This window comes from Rhinolophus ferrumequinum, chromosome 8 (assembly GCF_004115265.2).
Source record: "Rhinolophus ferrumequinum isolate MPI-CBG mRhiFer1 chromosome 8, mRhiFer1_v1.p, whole genome shotgun sequence".
Taxonomy (NCBI): Eukaryota; Metazoa; Chordata; class Mammalia; order Chiroptera; family Rhinolophidae; genus Rhinolophus; species Rhinolophus ferrumequinum.
This window is the reverse complement of record NC_046291.1, coordinates 82,897,125-82,922,433: the sequence shown is the minus strand read 5'-3', so window position 1 is coordinate 82,922,433 and position 25,309 is coordinate 82,897,125. Positions and strand designations below refer to the sequence as shown.

Sequence of the window (25,309 nt, the reverse complement as noted above, 5' to 3'; positions counted from 1 at the left end):
TAACTTAAAATGCCAAGAAGTGCCTTGATCTGACTCAGAGACTATGGAACCACATTGCTTTTAAGTTAAAGAAGTAAAGGAATAACATGAAAGTTTTGAAATGGAATCTGGAAGAGAATGTCACTTGAGAAGAATGATAATAATATTGAAATGGCTTTGTCTAGTAAACAAGAAATAGAACACAATCTCCCCAGTCATAAAGTACTTCATAAAGATAAACTTTTCTTTGAAACAGCATTTGTGTTAATAAGCAAGAAAGGGACAGGTATATACTTCTGTCGTCATGTGACGAGTCCTAATCAGAAAACAAAGAAATACTTTTGGACCACTTAGGTTTTCCTAGTCCCCAAAAGGCAAATCCAGTTAATACGTTTTGTTGTTTTTTCACGTAGGCAAACTTTTGGCAGTTATAGTCTGCAGGAATTGTGACTAAGGGCTTCCCAATAATATCTAGCATCATGCCTATTTGGCATTATAGCTTCAAACTATTTATTATCATTTATGTAGAGAAAGACTGACTTTTTAATAGCAAGTTCGTGCTAGGAATCCTTAATGAATTCTTTTTTGTTTGAACATTTTCAGCTGATCCTCTCGGGTCTTCCCAAGGAATAATGTTAGCTGCAAATAATGATATTTTAATCTTTTCTTTCCAATAGTTACCTCTTATTTTTCTCTTGAATAATTGAACTGATTAATGCCTCCAGAATAAAGGTAAACTGTGGTGACAGTGAACAACCTTCCTGGTTTTTAGCGTTTCATGTGATGGTGGCTTTGGACTTAAAACATACACACACATACATAAACATATATATTGTATATGTGTATCTATAGATATGAATAAATGCACTGACACATATACATAGCTTAAATTTATTAAAAACTCTAATCAAGGATGGATGCTGAATTCTATCACATTACGTCTCAGCATATATGGAGATGAAGTTTTTCCTTTTCATTATTAACATGGCTAATTATATTAATACATCTCCTAATATTAAAGCATGCTTACATTCCTGATAGGAATTCCATGAGCTTATGGTTAGTATATTAGGCCTTTTAATGAGTTTCTGGTTTATACTACTATTGAATATTCCTACTTTTATAGTCTTAAGTAGAAAAAGTCCTTGTTACCTTATTTTTTTGGGTGCTATCTTGTCTGATTTTGGTATCAATGTTAAATTGCCTTCATAAAAACAATTTGGAAATACTCTATTGCTGTACTCTAGAGCCTTGTAAAAAACATCAGAACACCATGACCATGTGGGGTTATTTAAGGGAATTGCAGAAAGGAAAAAAAAGCAACCACATGCACACACTAGGAAAAACACACAAGGAATGCATATCACAAAGAGCTAATTTCCATAATATATAAAGATTTCTAGTATATCAATGAGAAAGAAGCCAATAAATTAGTAGAATGAAGGGCAAAAAAAAAACAATTGACAGGAAAAAAAGTAGAAACGACTCAAAAAATGCTTGACTGCATTCAATAACGTAAGACAAATGTGCATTAAAACTACTAGCAGATCACATTGGTGAGAATAAAATAATTTATATTTGAACATGGCAAAGTGTGGGGAAAGAGACAATCTTACTGCTGGTGGGAATATCAATTGGTATAATCTGTGGAGCACAATTTGTAAATATACATAAAATATAAAAATGCACATGCAATTCCACTTCTATAAATTTATCTTACAGATTTATTCTCACATGAGTGACATGAAATATCAACATAGCTAATAATTATTGCATGCTCAATATGTGCCAGGCACTGTTCGAGCCCTTTATAAATATTAGCTAATATAAGTCTCATAATAACTCTCTGAGGCAGAAATAATTATTCTCTGTTATTCAGAGCTGAAGAAACTAAGGTAGAGGGAGGTGAAGTTACTTTCCTAAAATGAAACATCTGATAAGTACTGGATGTGACAATAAAACACAGGCAGTCTACCTCTGGTCTCTTATGCTCTTTGTCACTATAATACACTACCTCTCAACAGGTGCAGGGATATCCATTGCTGCGTTGTATGCAACAGCTATAAACCACAAACAAACGACCACTAATAGTAAAGCACATAAATAAATTATAGTGCATCCAAACAGTAGAATACATGCAGCATTTAAAAAGAATGCCAGTGTTCTTTCAGTAACTGGTATAGAAGGATCTCCAATACACATGAGGTGAAAACAGCAGACCACAGAATAGTGTGTACATTATACTACCATATATGTAGAAATAAAATGAAACACTCTTATACACATATAATCACATGTGCTATTTCATGCATAGAGTGTCTCCAGCATGATATACAAGAAACTAACTGCCAATATCGGTTACCTGGGAAGGGAAATGGCTGGTCTGGGAGACACAGGTGGAATGGACGCTTACCTGTCACTTTTCTACAACGTGCATGTTTATCTAGTTAATACAAATAAATCATTTCAAAAATAGAACAAGTGAAAGGTAAAAAATAAAACTAAAGAAGAACTGACATTATCTACTCCTTTTATGTATTTAATATATTCGTATAGGTCATCCACACAAGATTTTTCCTGTGGAAATTATCCTAGAGCTACCACAAGTTTGAAAAACACTAGAACAAAGAATGACTAATAAAGCTTAACGTCCACAGTAAATATGTGAGGCTTAAAGTGGATAGCAAATAGTTTGTCATACCTGACATGAGCATTACAATATCTTTTGGCATAGTCAGTCCACGTTCCAAATTTTTGTGGAAAGAGAGCTTCGATCTGCATGAAGAGCTGTAATAACACAAGTGTTCTCAATATGTTTTGATATTTTCAAGCAGATTATTATTACTATGGTACATCCAGCTAATAAAATAATAAAAAGGAAAAAAGGGAAATCTATCCTTCCCTAAGGCTCCTCCTTCCCCTCCATCCATCCGTTCCTGCCATCCTGTTTTTCAGGGATAACTGCCATCCATCCTTTTCTTAAACAAAAATTTATACACTTTCTAGGCCTGTATAAGCAGATGTGTAGAGTATTCTCTTTTATTCACCTCAATAGGATCATTCCATAAATACACGACTAGAATTTTGTCCCAAAATTCATGTCTTAGACATCATTAAAGTACATATATATCTACTTTTACTTAGTTTTAAAAATTATATAAGCAATATATTACAATAATAAAGTATTGTTTAAAGGCTACATAGCCACCCATTTTGTAGATGCACCATAAAGTATGTATGCAGTCTCCTATGAATGGGTATATAGCCTATTTTTAGCTTTTATACAATTACAAAACTTAATAACTTCATGTAAGCCTGTGTGCACATGTGTGCATATATATAAATATATGTAGGTGTAGTTATATGTACTACATCTACATCCAGGAGTCATCTAACTATCCATCCATCCCTCTGCATTTCTATTAGATGGGTTTGTAGGTTATAGCATCAGAAATGGAACAGGTAGGTTTAAGGTAAGTGCTTTTTAAAGTTTGATAAATGTTACCATGTTGCACTGTAAAAAGATAGTCCCAGTTTACGTTCCTATCAATAGTATCATAAAATTTTTTCATTATAACTTCTATAATATTTCCTTTAATTCTCATAACAGCCTTACAAGGCAACATGCCCGTGGTTTTCTTCTCTGACTTCGTTTTCATTACTAGACAGAGCTCTCTTTGGTTTCACTGACCCTTACAGACTCCTAAGAGTTTCATCCATTATGTCTTCTTCCCAACCCTTTAATCACTCCATACCCTACCTTCCACTTAGTGTAGTAAAAGCTACATGGGGCATCAAACAAATGCCTTATTCCTCCATTTTAAATAGATACTCTATTTGGTCGCACATAAGGTTCCACACTCACAAACATGGATCTTAAAGTGAAAGAGGAACAGAAAGAGGTAATGTAATACAGTATAAAAGATACAGCTTTATAAAAGATATAAAGTCGATTCAATTCCAATCCTAAACAGGTTATAATGCAAAATAGACTGGATAAAATGAACATTAAGGCCACAGAAGAATCATAAGAACACAAATGTGAATGAAGAATGAAACAAATTTGTACTAAACACGAAAACCTTATAATAAAAGTAAAACTTTTTTTTTATAGTATATACCTATAAGCATGGCTAACGTTCACATGTAAATGGATAAAAAGTCATAGTAAAAGGTATATTTAATCATTAAGAGCTGTCTAGAAATTCCTCAAGTACTCTTCTGGTATTTGAGGTATCTAATTTAAAATTTCAAAACTGGTGACTGGTTCGATTTCCTATTTTTTTTTAAGCCCAAAGCATAAGGATTTTAATACCTCTTCAGGCCTTCCCAAAGCTGGAGTTCCCGTAAGAAGTATGGCTCTTTTGGCTTTCTGTACCATTGGCAATAAAATCTTGCTGCGAGCTGCATTTCTGGACTTCATGTAGTGTGATTCATCCACTACCACCACGTTGAAGTTCTGATTATTCAGTGCATCTATCAAAGTCTCTGCATCTGTCGTTAAAAGACCATAACCCAGAATCGTCACTTTGCTGGTCGATATCCTCCTAGAAAAGAAAATCCATGTACTTGAAACATATTTCAGTAATAATTTATCATAAGCAATATAACTCTGTGAGAAGAAATGCAGAGAAGAAGAAGAAAAAAGGAAAAATAAGAGGAAATGGTACCACCGCTGGAACCCAATTTCTCTTAAAATTTTACAGTCTTCAAACATAATAAATCAGAATCCAAAATGTAAAATTTGGCTCATCAAATCCAAATTTTTGGTTAAATAGTCTCTGGAAGATTTTGGTATCCATCAAGTCATATTTTAGTAGGCTAAGAACATGACTTTCTGATAATATTTGATTCCATTCACCGAGAATCACGTGTAAAGAAGATACGCAAATATTAGTTGACTATTCAAGGAAGCCTTCCCATAAAAAGGACAGCAGTGCTTTCTAAGCCAGGTGCTACTGGGATTTTGAGCAGAACAACACTTAGTATTGCAGGGCTGTCCAGTACCCTGCAGGGCGTTTCACCCTCCAGGACCCTCCCATTAAAGGCCAGCATTGGTGAGGGCAGGGAATGTATCTTATTCAGTTTTGTATGTACAGTGCTACGCTCTCAATGAGTTTGTACAATTAAATAATTAGACAAATAGATGTATTAACAATAAAACATGTCACTTTGCACTTTCTGTATCACCAGTGAAAATACCGGACAGAGCCAGTCTTCTGCAATTCTCTACCCCCCAACAGAAAAGGCAGAGCTCCTGAACAGACAGTACTAACACGACAATCACATTTTTTTCCTTAATGACAACTGCATTTTAAGCCGTGGATAAATCTACTCAATACAGAGACTTATTTAGCATATAGGAACGATTGGATTTTTTTCCTTAGGCATTAAAAAGTTATTCTTACCCAACATCAGTTTTATTCTGAATAACATTGATTTCTTCTGGACCTAGCTCTGGGATCCATTTCTCTATTTCTTCTGTCCAAGGGTACCTCAGAGATGAAGGGACCACTATTAAAAGAGGCCATTCCTCCTTATAGAAGTAAGCAATGGCGATTGCCTGGATTGTCTTTCCTAGGCCCATCTAAATTAAAAATAAATAAATGGATAAGTAGAGAAACATAAAGGCTAAAATACTTTGAAAGAAAATGTTTACCTAATATTTCATTTAAAAGTACCATTGCTGACATAATTTTCCAAAATAGAATCAACTGGATTACACAGTTAATAAAAATCTCAAGATCATGGTGACCTTTAAAATTCATTAGGCAAATTATTATTTTCAAACCATTTGTGATTGGACTGAAGAGATCAGATGACCCCTAATTTTAAATATTAGTGATACAGGTTTCATATAACTTAATTGCATCAAGATGTGACCATTTATAATTTCTCCTTTTAGAGAACACAAGAGTAAATGCCTTATCTTTATACTACAAAATCATATTATTTCAAATCTAGAGTAAACCCTAAATCAGGCATATTTTACAAAAGAAGTAAACACAGAGTGGTGAAATCACTTGTTCAACTTATACTTAATTGGATGCACAATGAATATGAAGGTCCAGGTTGCTGGGGTCTTCCCACTTGATTGTTTTCATACTTACTCGTGTATCATACTGCTCCATCCCTAAGCTGTACCTATTTAAAAATTAGTTACTAAATGAATGTTTATAGAAGTTTTGTTCATAATAGCCAGAAACTGGAGACAACCCAAATGTGCTTCAACCGGTACATGGATAAAAACTGTAACATATCCATACAATAGAATACTATTCAGCAATAAAATTAGGAACAGACTATTACTATACACAATAATGTGAATGAATCTCAAATGCATTTTGCTATGTGAAAGAAGTTGGACTCAAAAGCTGCATATTATATGATTCCATTTTATGTCGTTCTGGAAAAGGCAAAAAGATATGGACGGAAAGCAGATCAGGGGCAGGATGAGGGGAGGGCAGCAGCATGAGGGAATTTACGGGGGGAGGGTGACAGAGCTGTTCTGTTATCTTGATTGTGGTGGCAGTTACATGACTGTATGCATTTGTCAGACGGCATAGAATTATACACTAAAAAACGGTGAATTTCTAAAAGGCTGAATTATACCTCAATAATCCTGATTTTTAAAGGAAAAGTAGTTAACAATTGTGAACCATGTGAAAGAGAAAGACTGAAAGACACAGGCCCTGCTTACCAGACTATTCAAAGAGAAAAAAGATATAGAAACCTAAAACAATTAATTTAAAATTAGTTTTATATGCTAAGTGAAATGAGAAAAAGGAAATTTTAGACTTTTAGCAAAGTCTCCATTAAGAAAACCTTGTTTGGTGTATATATTTTTCTTTTTACCACTGCTGTTAACAACAAAAGTAATCTTAGAATAATTCAAGCAAAGTTACACTTATATAAAAATCAAACTCAAAGAGAAAAGAGAAAACTGTGTGAATTGCTTAGAAAACATTCTTTTGTTTGGAATAAAGACTGACAAAGGGAAACAAGATAAATAGAATGTAGGAAGTGATTTTTTTCTCATGAAGTAACTACTCAGATTGTGTTTGAATGCATGGAAGAATGACTACATAAAGATCAAGTGGTTTAAATTTTCTGAGACAGGCAAGAGCCAGGCACAGAAAAAGTGTCTGAAGTTTTAAAAAAGGGGAGGGAGTAACTGAAAAGTTTTTCATCCAAGAGCAGTAATATTAGTTACCATTCCAATGCTTTGTGTGTGTTTTTTTCTTTTTCTTTATTCTAAGTGTTTGTTTCCAGGACCCATCAGCTCCAAGTCAAGTAGTAGTTTCAATCTGGTTGTGAAGGGCACAGCTCACTGGCCTATGTGGGAATCGAACCGGCAACCCTGCTGTTACAAGCATCGCGCTCTAACCAACTGAGCTAAGCGGCCACCCCACCATTCCCATATTTTGAGGCAGTACAGAGACAAAGCTGTCTAAAAGCTTTCATTTTTAAACAAAACCCAGTTGAAGACAAGACTTGTTTTCTACCTAGTATTTAAGAATGAAATTGAGGTTCAGTTAAGCAGGGCTTGGTGACAGGTTAAGGTAACTTAGGAATGGGCACACACTGAACTTACATTACATACTTTATTATAAAATTAAATCATTTAACACCTTAATATTCTATATCTCTTTCCGAGGAGCAGCAGATAACTCAACCTTTAGGTCCACATAGCCAGATTTAAGACTTCCTTGATGATAGTAGACATAGCCTGAAGAGAAAATAACAACATTTAAAAAAAATAATTTGTGAAACCAAACCGAAGTGCAACTATGTACCAACATATGGTACAAAGACTGGTATGTTTCCCTGTTTTCAAAGTCCTCCAATCCTAACAGCTGAGACCACTTAAACTCACTAGATTCTGGGACTGACTGAGTTCCAAGTCAGCAGTCAGTTAACAAGTACAGATCTTTACTTGGGGGGGGTCATTGGTGTTGCTGCTTCTCCCCCAACAACTCTAACCCCAAGGACAGTTGCAGGAACTGAGCCATGGCCTTAATTTGTGTGTGTGGACCACACCACTAACTCTGTGCCAGAGTTGTGGGTCCCTGGTTGATTCCTCTCATGTTTTAATAACCCATTTTCTTAATTTCAATATTTTCTGGAAATAGGCATCTATTTTGCTTCCCTAATTTTCCGGGACGTAGGATTCTTTCTCTGGGACTCAGATTCTATCACTGGGTCCTTACCTTCTGCTTGTTGCTAAATTTACTTGGTGCCAATCACCTGCCTTTCACATAGTGTGCATTTCACATAGTGTGACTAACAGTGTTCTACATTGGCCGGCCTGGCACCTACTGATGAAGCACTTATCAAAATGTCCTAATAGTGTCTGTGATGGAGATTAGGGATGTAGGTTTTCAATAGTGACATAGAGAAATGGGATTTAAAACAACAGGTGGAAAAAAAGCCAGCTGAAAAAAGAGAAGCTTTGGATTGAGGATGGGGGAGAGGGAACTAGCCTATGTCCAGGTAAGAATAAGAATAAACCTGGTGTTCTGGGAAGCTAATCTGATTAGAAGTTTGGATATTTTTATCCTTCAGTTCCTTGTTGTATCTAATTTGCTATTATATTAAACTCATTGAATGAGTTATTAATTCCAGATGTTACTTTTCAGTTCTAAAATGTTCATCAGCATCCATTTTAAACTACTTTTAGATTCTTTTTAATAGATTAAATTCTCTATTGAAATTTTTCATCTCTTTTGTCCTCTTTTTCCTTGATTCTCTTGAACAAAATAATAGATGTGTTAAAGTCCCTCTCTGATCAAACATCAATATCACCTATGGGCTCTTTCTGTGATCTACTTTTTCTTCTGTATTCAGTCTTCTGGTCCTGTTTTGTCAGCATCCCTTATATTTTCTGATTGGATTCCAGACATCATGGATAAAAAAATTATAGACTCTTTGGATGATGTTATCTTCCTCCCAGTGGGAATTAGGTTAAGTGTCTTTTGGCAGGCAGACTGAGTACCAGCAAATACCTCATTCCTTTTAAGACTTGGTTTTAGGCTTCTTTAGAGCACGTTTATTTCAGTTTTGCCATTATTCCTAGGGTATGGTTTTTAATATTAGGGGGTGGCCCTTCTGGGGTCACCATAAGCCCAGGCAGGAAGATATACCAAGACTTTTCTACCTAAACAAGGCTCAACTCCATCTCTGTCTCCTGAGCACCGGAATACTGCCGACATCTCTGCCTAAACTGCACGTGTTCCAAGAAGCCCAGCAGAAACTTGGGTTGGGAGGATAAAATATATACTTAGAGTGCAGTATTTTGCCAAGAATTTTAAATAGCATTACATTCAATTATAAAAGTAATAACACACTTCAAGTAATTTAGGTATACAGAAATAACTACACTTAATAGGTGGTTCAAAGCTTGTGGCTCTAACTACAACAGAATTTGTTAAATGGAGTCATCAGTATTTTATCACAATTAAGGCGAAATCATCTATTGAGAACCAAAGTCTTGACTCCATAATAGTACAACAGTCAGGGTACTATATTAGAAGAACTAAATAGAATAAATTAACGTCAAGGGTAGATTTTTATCAATGTTTTCAAAATAATAAACCACTATTTTATTTGGGAGAATAATTTTACGTTTTCTTAATATCTTATTCCACAAAATTATGAAGAGCAATTCAATAACAATGATCCCAATTGACACATAGAATTTCAGTTTCAATTTTTTATATCACAACTGCTTTTATACAGCAACTGCATACAGAAGATGTCTGCTGATTGAGAATATTTTGAAACTAGAAAATTTTTCCAGTTTTAAAGTGATTAGCAGCTTGTTGTATCTTATAGGGCAGAGATGTGGGTTTGTCTTTAGAATAAATGGCTAATTTGTTCCAGAAGAGGCTCTTTTGACGGACTCTTTTGGATAGGCAGATTTAAAATCTTACTGAAGAACAAAGGTAAGTAAAGAAAACTACATGGGGAAATGTCAGACTGAAATCCTATGTTCTACTATTTATTCTATTTATTATTGTTAAGGAGGTATATGTTTTAGCAGAACTATTTCCTTGTTCTTATAGATTAACTTATAATTTTCTTTCCTATATGGAAGTGGCGATAGTATGTCTGAAAATTATTGTTTGTTCTTAGACGTGTGTGCGCGCGTTTATTCACGTGTTCTTGTCTCCTAGGAGACAAAGAGCAGGGGACAGAGCATAGGGATGAGGACATCCCACCCTGAACTTCTCCTTACTTAAGACCAAAGAGGGCACACTTTGGGAAGTGTGCTGTCACGCTTCCCGGATTGTCTGGCTCTTTTTCATGGGTGAGAGAAAGCTTTTCCCAGGAGGAAAAACAGTGGGATCAGGCAAGGCTAGAAAGGAGGATGGCCTCAGAGGGCAGCAAGATGGGATGAAAACTTCTCTTTCTAAAGACAAGATACGGAGTTGAGGATGGTAGCAGAACGCAAGCAGACTCGTGAGCCAAACACAGCTTGCTGCTGCCCGGGTGCAGGAGAGCAGAAAGTAAGGCAGTGGGGAGGTCTGCAGTGACAGAGGCTGGGTCTGAGCATGGGGACTTGAAGAACAACCATTTCTAGTGTTAGCAGTTACATGTTACATTTTTAATACTGTAGCTTTATTCTTCCCAAGTCTTTAGGAAAGTTTGGTTAAAAAAATCACATCTTGGGCCGGCCCGGTGGCTCAGGCGGTTGGAGCTCCGTGCTCCTAACTCCTAAAGCTGCTGGTTCGAATCCCACATGGGCCAGTGGGCTCTCAACCACAAGGTCGCTGGTTCAACTCCTCGAGTCCCGCAAGGGATGGTGGACTCTGCCCCCTGCAACTAAGATTGAACACGGCACCTTGAGCTGAGCTGCCTCCTGGATGGCTCAGTTGGTTGGAGCACGGGCTCTCAACCACAAGGTTGCCAGTTTGATTCCTCAACTCCCGCAAGGGATGGTGGGCTGTGCCCCCTGCAACTAGCAATGGCAACTGGACCTGGAGCTGAGCTGCGCCCTCCACAACTAAGACTGAAAGGACAACAACTTGAAGCTGAATGGCACCCTCCACAAACTAAGATTGAAAGGACAACAACTTGACTTGGGAAAAAAAAAAAAAGTTCTGGAAGTACACACCTGTTCCCCAATAAAGTCCTGTTCCTCTTCCCAACCCCTTCCCCGCCAAAAAAAGTAAAAAAAAAAATAATAATAAAAAATAACATCTTTACAAAGGGGATAAAATGTTATCAACAGATAAATCGGAGTAAAGGTTATATGGATGTCCTTGGTACTGTTGATATTCTTGCAGCTCTTTTATAAGGATGAAATAACTTCCAAATAAAAAGCTGGAAAGAAAAAGTTACAGGTCTACAACCTTGAGTCAGTTGTGCTGGGAGGAAAGACAAGTGAGCTGTCCTATTTTGGAAGGAGTGGCCCAGAGTACACCATTCCAGACAGTGCTGAAAAAATAACAACTTACAAATTTTTAACAAATTACTTTAAGTCAGTGTAACACTGATAGCAAAATACGAAAGGCATCAAAAAGATAATCAAAGATCAATCTCACATTTGAGTATGGGTATAAACATTTTAAGTAGACTACTAGAATACAGAACTCAGTAGACCATTAAAAGAATAATATGATCAAGAAGAATTCAAGTCCAGGAATAAAAAAACTGTTCAACCAGAAAGTCTGTTATTACAATTCACAGGGTTAATAGATCAAAGGGAAAACTGTCATATGATAATCTTTAGATGCCAAGAAGGCAACTAAAAATATGCAGTTTTTATTCTTAATAAAAGCCCTTTATTATTAACTATTACTAAAAGGATAATCTGTTCACATGAAAAAAGTACGTATCTCAGCCAAAAAAGGTTATACCGTGCTTAATGGAGAAAAATACATTGCCATTGATATTAGAAACTGGAGAAAGAAATAATAGATATAAATATTAGAACAGACAGGCAAAAAGTGTATTACTTGCAGATAATGTGAAACCAAAAGAATCAATAGAAAAATGATTACCATTATTAGTAGCAGTTCCTAGGCATTAACTAAAGAATTTAGGTAAGTAGCTAGTTCCCAATTAAGATGAAAAAAGTTTGATACTTTGGAAGAAACAATCAAAATAGAGCAATGAAACAGAACAGAGTACAGAAATATGCCAAATACATATGGGAATCGAGTATATGATAAAGGTGGCATTTTAAGCCAATGAAAACATGGTTCATTCAACTAATGCTGTTAGGAAAACTGTCTAATGACGGAAACCAGAATATGTTACCCCAAAATATGCCTCTTTGCCATAAAAATTATTTTGAGCTAAAGGCAATTAAGAAGCCATAAATGCAGAAAAAGCTCCCTCTTTTCTGCCTAACGGCAGGAAATAAATTCTCCTTTTACTGGAGACAGACTCTTATCAGTCCAGGGAGGCACCAGAGGAATCTGCAAATAAACCTTGTTAAACTAATGCTTATCTTCCTAGTTACTTCTTCACCATTTACTACTCTTATTAATTTCTGGGGAATTTTGTTTCTCAGTTGATCTTCAATTACAATTCCAAGGCAGTATAATCACAGTGCTTTCTACTTTGCTATATAGTATATAGAATAACTTTCACAAAAACAGAATTTGGCTTCAACCTCACAATCTAGTTAGATGAGTTAATAATTTAATAGAAAAAAACTAATTTCAAAAGTTCAATAAAAGCTCTTAAAGGGAATCTTATTTGTGCATTGCTTTGATTACCTGTTATTTCAGGTAATCAACTAAAGTGCTATATTTAAGCTGCTATGATCAAAACATAACTGTTTAACAAATGGAAGAATAAATAAATTATATCACTAAAATTTCTAGTAATGAACACAGAGAAATCAAATATAATGTATTTTTAAAGGAAAGAAAAATACAAAATTATCCATGTTATATCAAAATACAAAATTATCCATGTTATATAACACTGTAAATATGCTGATCACAAATGTAAACAAAGGAGTCTTTCAGAAGTATACGGAAACAAGGACTAAGGACTAAGACACAAAGAACAGACAATGAACATTTGCACTTGGAAAACTAATTACTGCCATTAATGATTATAGATCAATTCAGCTAGAGATTTTATAAAAGATAAGATGAGCAAATCTCTTGCTTAGCACTGTAAATAATTACAGTGTGGTGCTTTATCTCCTTTTTTGTGTAGCAACACTATAATTTGAAGACAATGTCAGAATTAAGAATAAAGAATCTCACATCAAAATCCAGATCAGCATAATAAAATATTTTCTTCAGTTAAATAATGACACATAAAAAATTATGATGAAAGTGAAGTAAATAAATAAGGCCACCACTTACTTGTGATAAGAAGAAAATTACTTCTGCTTCCAAAATAAGGGACCAAATGCAAATTAATCAAAAGCAAATCAATCAATAGGTTCAGAGACAAAATGTTTGCAAGGTATTAGAATGAACAAGTTGAACAAGCTTCAGTTGAACAAGTACTTGTATTAATCTGTCAATTCATGTATTGATACATAGCAATCACTTAAGAACAACCATTAGAAAGAACCTGAAATCTCAATCCAGTAATTTTTGAAAATGTTAATTAAGAAATGTCAGAGATTCACTACTCAGATTCAGAACTGAGACCCTTTTAAGATGGTACTAATGTATATGAAAAAGAAAGTAAAAAGGAAGCCTCTTAAGAAAAGTCTTAAAAAAAAAATAAGAATTAACTTCCTTAAATGGTTACATAAAATGAAAAGGAAACAAGCAAGAAGAAACAAAATGCTGATCACATCTTCTACCAATTGCCAAAATGCCACTGTTGACTAAAAATGGAGCCCTAACAAGTTGGGTAGATAGCTTTCAAAGGGTAAAAAGGGAAGGATGGCTACCAAACCTAGGATTAGGCTAGAGTATTATTGCTGAAACTGAAGCAAGAATATGAATCAAACAAGGCTGTAAACTCAATTTGTCATTCTAAAAAACAGATATGGAATGCTAACCCAAAATTAAAATTGCTGTTAAAATTCGCTTATGTTGAAAGAAAACCACAGGCCCAAAATGGCATCACCTGTGCTAAAAGCCCTTGATGCTAAACCTAGATTTAATACCTGATGTGACTGCAGTTTTAACCTATCTCAGAAACATAATCTTAATCAACCAAGCTGTAACTTTCTGGCCAAACACAAGTAATCTGTCACAATGGATCCTCTCCATCCCCCATGGAAAGAAGAGGCGATCTACAAAATAAAAACCCTTTCTGGTCTTTTCCCCCAAAGAAAAGATGTCCAGGCCTAAAACTGATCCTTTCTTTGCTCTTGTTAATATATCCCTTACCCTACACTTCTTCCTATAAAAACCTTCCATTTTTACAACCCTTGGAACACCTTTCTAGTTGCTAAATGGGATGCTGCCATATTCATGAATTGCTTAATAAAGCCAATTAAATCCTCATATTTACTTGGTTGGATTTTGTTTTTTAACAGGTATAAAGAAAAAACCAGGCCTACTAAAGAATAAGGAGAAAACCATCGATATTTTAGAAGTACTTATTACTGAAAAATTTATTCTTAATATGTTTAGAGAATATTTAAAGAGATGACTTATTTTGTCTAAAAAACAACCACCCTAAATCAAGGTAGATTTTTCTGGCTCCAAACTATATAGTTTTCTTCTCTAGAGTGGAAGTTGTATAGGCTGTTTCTACATTAGACATAGTTACAGATAATTTCTCCTACAATACAACGAAACCCAGGGAAGTATTATAGCGAGGTGAAATGTATTTGGTTTCTGACATTTTTATTGGTTAGGGAGGCACCTTGTTTTCCCTATAGAACTAAATATGTTAGTGGTTAATTTCTTTGTTATTTCTCTTCCTTTGTCTTCTATTAGAACTAGTCATGGCTCCAAATTTCTTAAATGAATCTATGTACAAAAAAGGCTAAAAAATGCATAGCCCATCAATTATTACTTAAGGAATTCAATTTTAATCCATAAAAAGAAATGAGATATGTCAAAATTATAACAATAGCATCATATGCTAGTCACATTCCTCATTTATTAAATATCATCCATGTCAAATTAAAAAATGACTCTGGTTTTGTGGAACCAGTTGACTAGAGAAAATGTAATATATCTCAACTTCAGAAAATTTAATGAAAATGCTATCTAATCAAATCTTCCTAAGAAATAAATTCAAACTGGGTTTAGAATCAAAACAAATGTTACTTGCAAAGTATTAATGATTATAACACTAAAATATAAGTAAAAGTTAATTTATATGAGAAAGATGCATATGTTAAGATCAAACCTGGTCTTGATTTCATTTTACTGAAACACTAGTGACATTAAAAATAGAGAAAATAGTTCATTAAATTCACAGTTTACACTATGTAGTAAACCAGCAAGTTAAAAAACAACTAAAATATTATGAAAATGTTGGAATAAAAAAGTAATAAATGTTAGAAATTAACGTTAGAATTTAAAAAGATGACCAACTCTATTGATAAATTAATGATATATTATGAAACAACCTAAAGATGGATTTTAAATAAAAATGTGAAAAGTGGCAAGAATATTCAGCTAATAATATGTTTATCCTCTTTATTATTATTTATCATTAATGGTCTCAGTACTAATATTAATAAAAACAGATAAAGAGTCATTTCATTTTATGTAGAAACTCACTTAGGACAGGGAAGAAAAAACGAAGCATAAGAACCATACACATAATTTAAAAATGCCAAGGAGATTTAAGGAAAGGGTCTAACTTGTCTCAATAGTTGATAATCTTAAGTAACTGAAAAAAGGTTAAATTATGTGTAGTGTACAACGTTTAAAGCAGCAGTAATATACAGAGACCACTTGAAAGAAAATCTTCCCTTCAAAATTGTTATGGTAAAAAATTTGGATGCTTGGCTGTCCTAAAAACTTTAACTCCCTAGAAATATCTCATTTCCTATAGCATAATATTTCCTATAGACATAAAATTTCAAATAGGGAAATATTATCATCATTAAAAAATTAATTTCTAAATTAACTTTAGAGCTTGAGAGGAGAATAAATAGATTAGAACCTGCAGAAAACACCAAAGATTGAATTATTCTACTGAAAATTTTTCGATCACTTATGAGTAAAATTAAATAAAGATTAAGAAAGATACACACTTCACATCACTGTAATACACAAAAAGAGAACACTAACAATCTAGAAAAGCAGTTCTTAAACTTTTAAAAAGCAGTGTAAGCCTTTTTCAAAGAAAACATTACAAAGAAATTCAACATTTGCAAAACCGAAAAAGTCAGACAGCTACGGCTGAAAGTACATTAAGGACCTCGCAGCCCCATGCCCTCAGTTCTGTGAAATACAGCTCACAAACCATGGAAGGTTACCCAGTCGATAAACTCAATTCCCTTTTTTTCAGTGCTGGTTTTCTTCTTACTTCTGAAGGCCCACCTCAAATTTACCTCCTCCACAGTGTCTTCTGACTTAAGCTGGGATTATTGTCCCTTCTACAAAAGTACCACAGAATTTATATTGTCAACTTCATTTCTCATATCCTACCTTTTACACAGACCACACAGAGACATACACTCCCCCACGCCCATCCTTCATTTCCTGATTGAAAGCTTCTCACAGGCTTTTAAAATCTATTACCTAAGAACTTAGCAAATAGAAGACCCTCAATAATATCAATTTGTTGACTATAGGAATGAAAGGTAGGTTAATCAATGGCTAAAGAAAAAAATGGCTTTAAAACGTACTAATGTAAAGAAATAAGACCTGGACTAATAACAATCCCTAGCCACTCTCTATGAAAAGTCTGGAGCCTTTATGTATATTCAGAATTGTTGTCCAATTCCCAGCACAGCTGTGGCCTCTTTGGGATTTTTTAACGTTCTGTGGAAATTTAAGGCCATAACTGAAAAAGGAAAAGCAGATTATGGGGTGAAACTTAATTTTAACCACCCCTCCCAATTTTAAATAATTTCTATTCATTAAGAACAATCCGTTTAATAAAAACTGGTGAGGCAGGAATGTTTGCAGCATTCTCCTTACAATGTACTTGGAACTGTTAACGTATAATAACAGTGATTTAGGGTAAGATAATGGCATTGGGGCTTTGTGCCTTTCAAACGCTTATGTGAATAGTAAACGTTATATTCCAGGAAGATGCTTTGTGTCTGACTCTATCTGGGCAGGGTTTAAATCACCATTGCTGTCACCTCTGTTTTTCATTTTGAATTTTGTCCAAGACTATTGAGAGAACATTGTAATAGCCCAGCTGCGCAAAACAGCAGGAGCCCTAAACAAAATTACATCAGCCTCCAAAGAAATCAGGGTAAACTTCTTTAAAATTGAAAATGTAATCAGTTGCATTTGTCCGTTGCTACTGTTCAAGATAAAAAAAAATTCAGACTGAAGAATGACTTGAAGGACAGCAAGAACACTCTATGCTACACATTTTAATAATGTTGTGTTTTTTTTAAAGACCCCCAAGCCCCAAAACTCACTTAACAGAAACTTTTCTTCATTACCTTCATGCCTAGGGTAACTAGAGGTGGGTTGTAGTGGGTTTGGATCTGATTTAAAGTACTCATCACTAGTAGACAAGATTGTCTTGATGAGCTCAAATGTTCTCAAGTAGTGAACAACAACAAAATTAGTAAGACAACATAAGTTCTCTTTCCCTTTCTTATTCATTCATTTGGAAGGCATCAACTGGAAATTTACTATTCCCCAGACACTGCTAGGTAGACATGGCTTCAGTCCTAGGAGTTCCGTTCTATGGGAGAGAACCAGATGAGTAGAACATAATTCAAATGACAGTAGAATTTGGAGCACAGAGGAACCAAGAAGCACCAAGGGTGGTGACACGAGGAAGTGATATTTGAAGAGGATTTTGAATGATGATTTTGTTAGATGGACGTGGGGAAAGGGCTGAAGATAGAAGGAAAGGAATGAATCAGAAAAAGAACACCCTATTTAGAGATATAGAAGCACACAAAGTTATGGTGTTTGGGAATAGGAGAAAAGGAAAGAAAAAGCTGAGATGTATTTATCCTCTTCCTTACATAAGTAATCTCATGACAAAAGTATTATTACTCCCTACTTTACACAAGGAAATTGAGACTCAGAAAGATTAAGTAACCTGTCCAATATGACTCTGATAATAAGTAGTAGATATTACAATAAGTAGAGAAATGGAAATGTCACTAAAATTTACGCAGGAGAAGAACAGAAAAAGAGAATGAAAGAAAGAGGTAGTGGCTAGCTTGTGAAGTGCTTTACATGCAACAGGAAGAAATGGAAAATTTTAGGAATATAACTCTAGTGGCAGTAAACAGTGACTGTTTTCATTTGATTCATCTTTGGCCTTCGGAAAACAAAGGGAACACACCCTAACTCATTTTATGAGGCCAGCATTACCCTAACACCAAAAACAGACGAAGATATTATGAGAAAGGAGAAGTACTAACCAATACCTGTCAGGAACACAGATGCAAAAATCCTCAAATATTAGCAAATCAAATCCAACACTGTATAAGACAAATTACAAGTATACACCATGACCAAGTAGAATTTATCCTAAGTATGCAAGACTGGTTCAACACTTGAATATAAAAAAATATAATCCACAACATCAAAAGACTAAAGAAGAAAAAAAATCATATCATATTACCTGATTCAGAAAAAGCAACTGATAAACTCCTATTCATGACAAAAGCTCTCAGAAAATTAGTAACACTGGGGAATTTCATCAATTTGGTAAAGAGCATCTAAAAAAATTCCTACAGTTAACTTCCTACATAATGGTGAGAAAGTGGACTCTTTCCCCATAAAATAGGGAACAGTGAAGGGTGTCTTGTCTCACCATTCCTATTCAACATTGTGCTAGTCGACCAATAAAGACAAGAAAAGGAAATAAACAGTGTATAGATTGTAGACATGATATTATATACAGAAAACCCAAAAGACTCTACCAAAAAAAAACTGTTAGAACTGATAAATGAATTCAGGAACGTTGCAGGAATCAAAATCAATATACAAAAATCTATTGTTTCAGAAAGAGAAATTAAGATCCTATTTACAATTACAATCCTATTTACAATTACATCAAAAACAATAAAATACCTAGGAATAAATTTAACCAAGGAGGTGAAAGACCTATACACTGAAAATTATAAAACATGAATGAAAGAAATTGAAGAAGAGTCAAATAAATGGAAAGATATTCTGTACTCATGAATTGCAAGAATTAATATTGATAAAATGTCCATACCACCCAAAGAAATCTACAGATTCAATACAATCCATAACAAAATTTCAATGGCATTTCTCATAGGAATAGATAATTCCTAAAATTTGTATGGAACCACAAAATACCCTGAAAAGCCAAAGAAATCTGGAGAAAGAAGAACACAGCTGGAGGCATCATCATCCCTGATTTCAAATGATATTATAAAGCTATAGTAATCAAAACAGTATGGTATTGGCATAAAAACAGACACATTGATAAACCCACACATATATGGTCAATTAATTTATGATAAAGGAACCAAGAATATACAATGGGGAAAGAACAGTCTCTTCGATAAATGGTGCTGGGAAAACTAGACAGCCACATACAAAAGAATGAAACTGGACCACTATCTCACACCATACACACAAATAAAATCAAAATGGATTAAAGACTTGAAACGAAGACCTCAAACCATAAAACTAGAAGAAAATATAGGCAAAAAGCTCCTTGATCTCCATCTTAACAATGATTTTTTCAGATGTGACACCAAAAGCAAAGGCAACAAAAGAAAAAACTAAACAAATCGGACTGCATCAAACTAAAAAGCTTTTGAACAGCAAAGGAAACCATCAACAAAATGAAAAGACAACCTTCTGAATGGGAGAAAATATTTACAAATCATATTATCTGTTAAGGGGTTAATACCCCAAATATATAAACAACTCATACAACTAAATAACAACAGCAACACCACCAAAAACTAAACAATCAGATTTAAAAATGGGCCATGAATCTGAATAGCTATTTTCCCAAAAATATACAGATAGATGTCCAACAGGTACATGAAAAGATGCTCAACATCGCTAATCATCAAGGAAATGGAAATCAAAATCACAATGACATATCAGCTACACCTGTTAGAATGGCTATCATCAAAAAGACAAGAAATAACAAGTGTTGGTAAAAAGAAAAAAATATCAAAGACATTCTAAATAAATGGAGAGATATTTTGTCTTCATGGATCAAAGACACATTGTTAAGGTTTCTTCCCAATTTGTTCTATAGATTTTTCCTACTTTGATCTATAAATTCAAAGCAACCCCAATTAAAATCTCAGCAAGCTATTTTGCACAGATTGAGAAACTGATTTGAAAATTTATATGGAAAGGCGAAAAAGTTGGAATAGCCAACTGAAGAAGGCAAGGTTGGATGACTCACACTACCCAATTTCAAGAATGACTATAAAGCTACAGTAATCAAGACAGCATGGTATTGGGGAAAAAATAGACACAGATCAAAGGAACAGAAGAGAAACCCAGAAATAGAACCCTACAAATAGTCAACTGATCTTTAACAAAGAAAGAAAGGTAATTCAGTGGAGAAAGAATAGTCTTTTCAACAAATGGTGCTGGAATGACGGGACATCCATATGTCAAAAAAAGAAACTAGATACAGATGTTATACGTTTTACAAATATTAACCCAAAAGGGATCATAGACCTACACGTAATGCAAAACTATACAACCCCTAGAAGATAGCATAGAAAAAAATCTGGGTGACCTTGGATTTGGCAATGAGATACAAGACCAACAGGACAATCAATGAAAGAAAAATGTCAGTAAGTGGGACTTCATTAAAGTTAAAAACTTCTGCTCTGTAAAAGATACTTTTAAGAGATGAAAAGACAAGCCACAAACTGGGAGAAAATATTTGCAAAACACATAGCTGATAAAGGACTTGTACCTAAAATATAAAGAAATCTTAAAACTGAACAACAACAAAAAGAAAAAAACCCAATTAAAAAATGGGCAAAAGAATGGATCAGAGACATCCCCGGAGAAGATACATAGATGGCCAATACACATATGAAAGGAGGCTCAACATCATATACTTGTATGTCACTAGAAATCTGCAAATTTAAAAAATAATGAGATACCAGTGGAATGGCTAAAATTTTGTATTATTTTTTTTTAAGTGACAATACCAACTGCGGTGAGGTTGCAGGACAAGAGGAATGCTCATTCATGTCTAACGAAAATGAAAAATGGCGCAGCCACTTTGGAAGACACTGACGGCTTCTGACAAACGTGAACACAGTCTTACTGTATATTAGGGGTTGAACTGTATTCCCCTTGCCCAGAAGATGCACTGACGTCCCATCCCCTCAGTACTTCAGGATGTGACCTTATTTGGATATAGGGTCATTGTAGATGTAATTAATTAAGTAATCCAGCCTGACTGATGTCTTCATGAGAGAAGAGACATAGACACACAGGGAGAATGACCCGTGAAGATGGAGGCAGGAACTGAAGTGAGGCAGGGATTGAAGGGATACAGCTACGAGCCCAGAAACGCCAAGGCCTGCTGGCCATCACCCGAGAACTAGAAGACAGGCATCGAACAGATTCTCCCTCAGAGTCCTCGGAAGGAACCAAACCTCCTTATGCCTTGATTTCGGACTTCTAGCCTCCAGAACTGTGAGAGAATAACTATCTGTTGTTTTAAGCCAACGAGTTAAATGGTACTTTCTTATGGCAGCCCTAGGAAAGGAATATACCATATAGTCCAGCAATTGCACTCCTAGATAACTACTCAACTGGTCATATCCACACAAAAACCTACACGTGAATGTTTACAGCAGCTTTATTCATAATCGTGAAAAACTGGAAGAAACCAGAATATTCCTTCCTTTTGGTGAATGGAAAGCCAACTATGGTACAGGCATAAAATGCAATATTATTCAGTGATAAAAAAGAAAAAGCTATCAAGCCACAAAAAGACATGGATGAACTTAAATGTCTAAGTGAAAAAAGCCAGTCTGAAAAAGGTACGCGTCCAATTATATGACATTCTGGAAAAGGCAAAGTCATAGATTCATTACACTTATCTGTGGTTGTCAGGGGTTTTGGCCTGGCGGGGGGGCGGAGGGGGTAAACGAGTGAAGCACAGGGGACTGTTTAGGGCAGTAAAACTATTCTGTGATACTGTAATGGTGAATTGAGACATGAATCATTTGTGAAAATCCACAGAACTTTACACTACAAAGAGTAAACTTTAATGTATACAGGTATTTAAGAAATAATTAAGGAGGTAGAGGGATCTCATGATGGAATGTAGAGTGGGAGGAAAGAACTTAAATGTATTATAAATGTATGAAAAGCTCACTGAATGGAGTAGAGAAATAAGGCACTGACCGGCACCATTTTGAAACTGAGTGGGGTCTGTAGGAATAAAGCAAAAGGATAAGCACTGCATTGTAGTTAACAATTTTCCTTCCCACGGGGGTACAGGTTAGTAATACCGAGACCACCACACATGCATACTGAAACTGAACAATTGAGTAAATGGATGGCAGATGATGGGCGCCAGGATTCTCACTGTTGGAGTGGGAGGTTACAGACAAGTGAGGAGGAAGAGGGGCTAGAATGATCCATGTGGTGATTGATTAGAGTTGCAGGCATCAGTTTGAACTCATGTCTAGCTCAATTACAGATACAGATGATTTTACATATATATGTGTACATATATATGTGTGTATATACATATGTATATATATATACATATATATATAAGCAAACATATGTATACACACATGTTAGTATACACACATTTATCTCCTTGCTCTGTCAGCTGAAAGGAGCTAGAGAAAATGACAGTCCAGTAAAAACGAGTACACCTAGCACTTAGATCCTGGTTCTAATATCATTCTTCAATAAGAGGCACAGGTTTTCTTAGAGGAATGACTGATTCTAGCGAAAGTATGTAAGATGAGCCCAAAGCACCCTGTAGTGCCAGAAAGTAAGAAAATGCTTTAAAAAACCAAAAACCAAACAAATAAACAAAAACCCCCAAAACTCAAAACCCCAAACAAAACACCCCACAATGAGGGAGGCATGTCAAAGGGACACAGGAGTGAATTTAAAGTTCCCAATGGTCAAAACTGGAACAATTTGAGCAAAAAAGAAAGTAGTATTGGATAATAACCTAAAATATAAAATGAATATCCATGAGTCCATACTGATAGAAATATATAATAAAGTAAATGAATGAATGAATTCTAAATAATTTATGTATTTATTCCGCCTTTAAAGAAGTGGAGTGTAAATCCCCAATTCCTTCAGCCTGGGCTGCATATAGTTACTTTCTTTTTAAAAAATGGAAAGGGAGGGGGGAAAAACAGTAACCTTACCATAGAGAAACCTGACAAACTACGTCAAGCCAGGTGATAAAGGTTAACATCAACAGTGATATGTCTAGTGATAGTATGTCCCCTCGATGTGACATGATGACAACACCACTTTACATGATGACCAAACGCATTACCTGATCATGACAAAAACATCACACAAATTGCAATTAAGGAATAGTCTATAAAATACTGAACCATTAATTCTCAAAACTGTAAAGATCTTCATAGCAAGGAAAGTCTGAGAAACTGTCACAACCAAGAGAAGCCTAAACAGATAGGACTACTAACTGTAATGTGTATTCTGGATGGGATGTTGGAACAGAAAAAGGACATTAGAAAAAAAGTGAGGAACTCTAAATAAAGTATGGTCTTTGGTTAATAATATATAGATATTGGTTCTTTGAGATACATATATCATACTAATCTTAATAATAGGGGACTGGACATGAGGTATACAAGAACTCTCTGTACCATTTTCACAACAATTCTATAAATTCAAAACAGTTTTAAAATTAAAATTTTATTTACAAAAAAGGAACATCCCCAAATAATACAGATGGGTCTTAGAAATAAGGAAAGGAAGCAGGCAAATTCTACTGATTTAAAGGAGCACAGATAGTCTCACCAGCACAAAATTGTAATGCCATCACCTTTATCTAACATTCAGCTTCATTCATTTGAGCAAGAAGAATGTCTTGCAGATTCTTCTGTCCTCAAGAAATCCTGTTTCAAAATATAGAAAGTCTGGTACCTGGAAACTTTGTATAGAATAGTAACTGATAGACTTAAGAGCTGGATCGCTTCTGGCCAAACATCAGCTCCTAGCATGTTCTAGCTGTACATTCTTGGGCAATTTACTTAACCTCTCTGTGCCTCATCTTTCTCATCTGCAAAATGATAATAATAATAATAATAATAATAATAATAATACCCCCATAAAACTGTTGTGAGGATGACATAAATTAATACATGTGAAACACAAGAATGGAACCTGACACATATTTACGTGTATTGTTAACTATTTAATCAGTTCCTTCATTAGACAAAAATGTGTCAGTAACAAAGAAGGGTTATGACTTCGAAACAGTAAGAGCTCCAAGGAGGAAGTGTTAAAGTCAACTTGGTCCTGGTAAAGGAAAGCTAGGATATATAGAAGAAAATGGAATAAAGATTTCCATTTCAGCTTACTTTGTCAAACCAGGGTCAGGCTTATATAAAAAGAAAACTAAAATTCTTCACATCTAGTTAATTTCTTATTCTTCAAATGTATAAATTAATGTTGGCAAAGTCTGTATGACAGTATCAAATTTAAGGTCTTCTGGGCAGAAATCACCTTCCAAAGGGGTATCTCAGTGTTTACAGACACGTACACATTTCTGCCTGCAGAGAAACTGACAAGGTTTCTCAAACTTGACTTCAGCCTGCCGAAATACTTCTCCCCGTATTGAACAGGTCCCACTGCATCTCCCTTTCAAACTCTTCCTCCAGAGAAGCACTTTAACCAAAAGAAAAGCATCCATAATGATGACTGTAGAACGTTTGTTCCAAATATTTATCTATTAATATGTCACAAAGGAAGCCAAGCCAAGCAGCGTGGCCTTGACAAAAGTTTCCTTTTCTTTTGAAAAAGGAAGGAAAGCAATACTTATTTGGTATACTATTCTGTCCACACCCTAAATGTTTACTAAAGTAACAGGAAAGAAATTTAAGAAAAAATTGTGTGTGTGTGTGTGTGTGTGTGTGTGTGTGTGTTGTGTGGTGAGGGGGGCTAAAGTACTAACAAAAAATATTACATAAAAGGAAAGTAGGAATTTTCTGAGTTTGATAATAAATACTATAGATAAGAGAAGACAGAATCTGTGAAGTGACAAAATTTTGTCCACTAACACACAATATTAGGCTATTCATGTAAATCCA

The 25,309-nt window shown here is 34.9% G+C and overlaps 1 protein-coding gene across 2 annotated transcripts in view; it reads right to left on the bottom strand.

Moving 5' to 3' along the window:
• ZRANB3 (zinc finger RANBP2-type containing 3) overlaps nucleotides 1-25,309 on the bottom strand; it is a 187,547-nt gene that overhangs the window by 80,966 nt on the left and 81,272 nt on the right. For both annotated transcript variants that reach the window (XM_033111716.1, XM_033111717.1), the window contains exons 4-6: nucleotides 5,388-5,566; nucleotides 4,295-4,526; nucleotides 2,681-2,766 (exon numbers count right to left, since the gene is read on the bottom strand). In XM_033111716.1, the coding sequence (XP_032967607.1) occupies nucleotides 2,681-2,766; nucleotides 4,295-4,526; nucleotides 5,388-5,566 (497 nt within the window). The remainder of the gene's footprint in view (nucleotides 1-2,680; nucleotides 2,767-4,294; nucleotides 4,527-5,387; nucleotides 5,567-25,309) is intronic.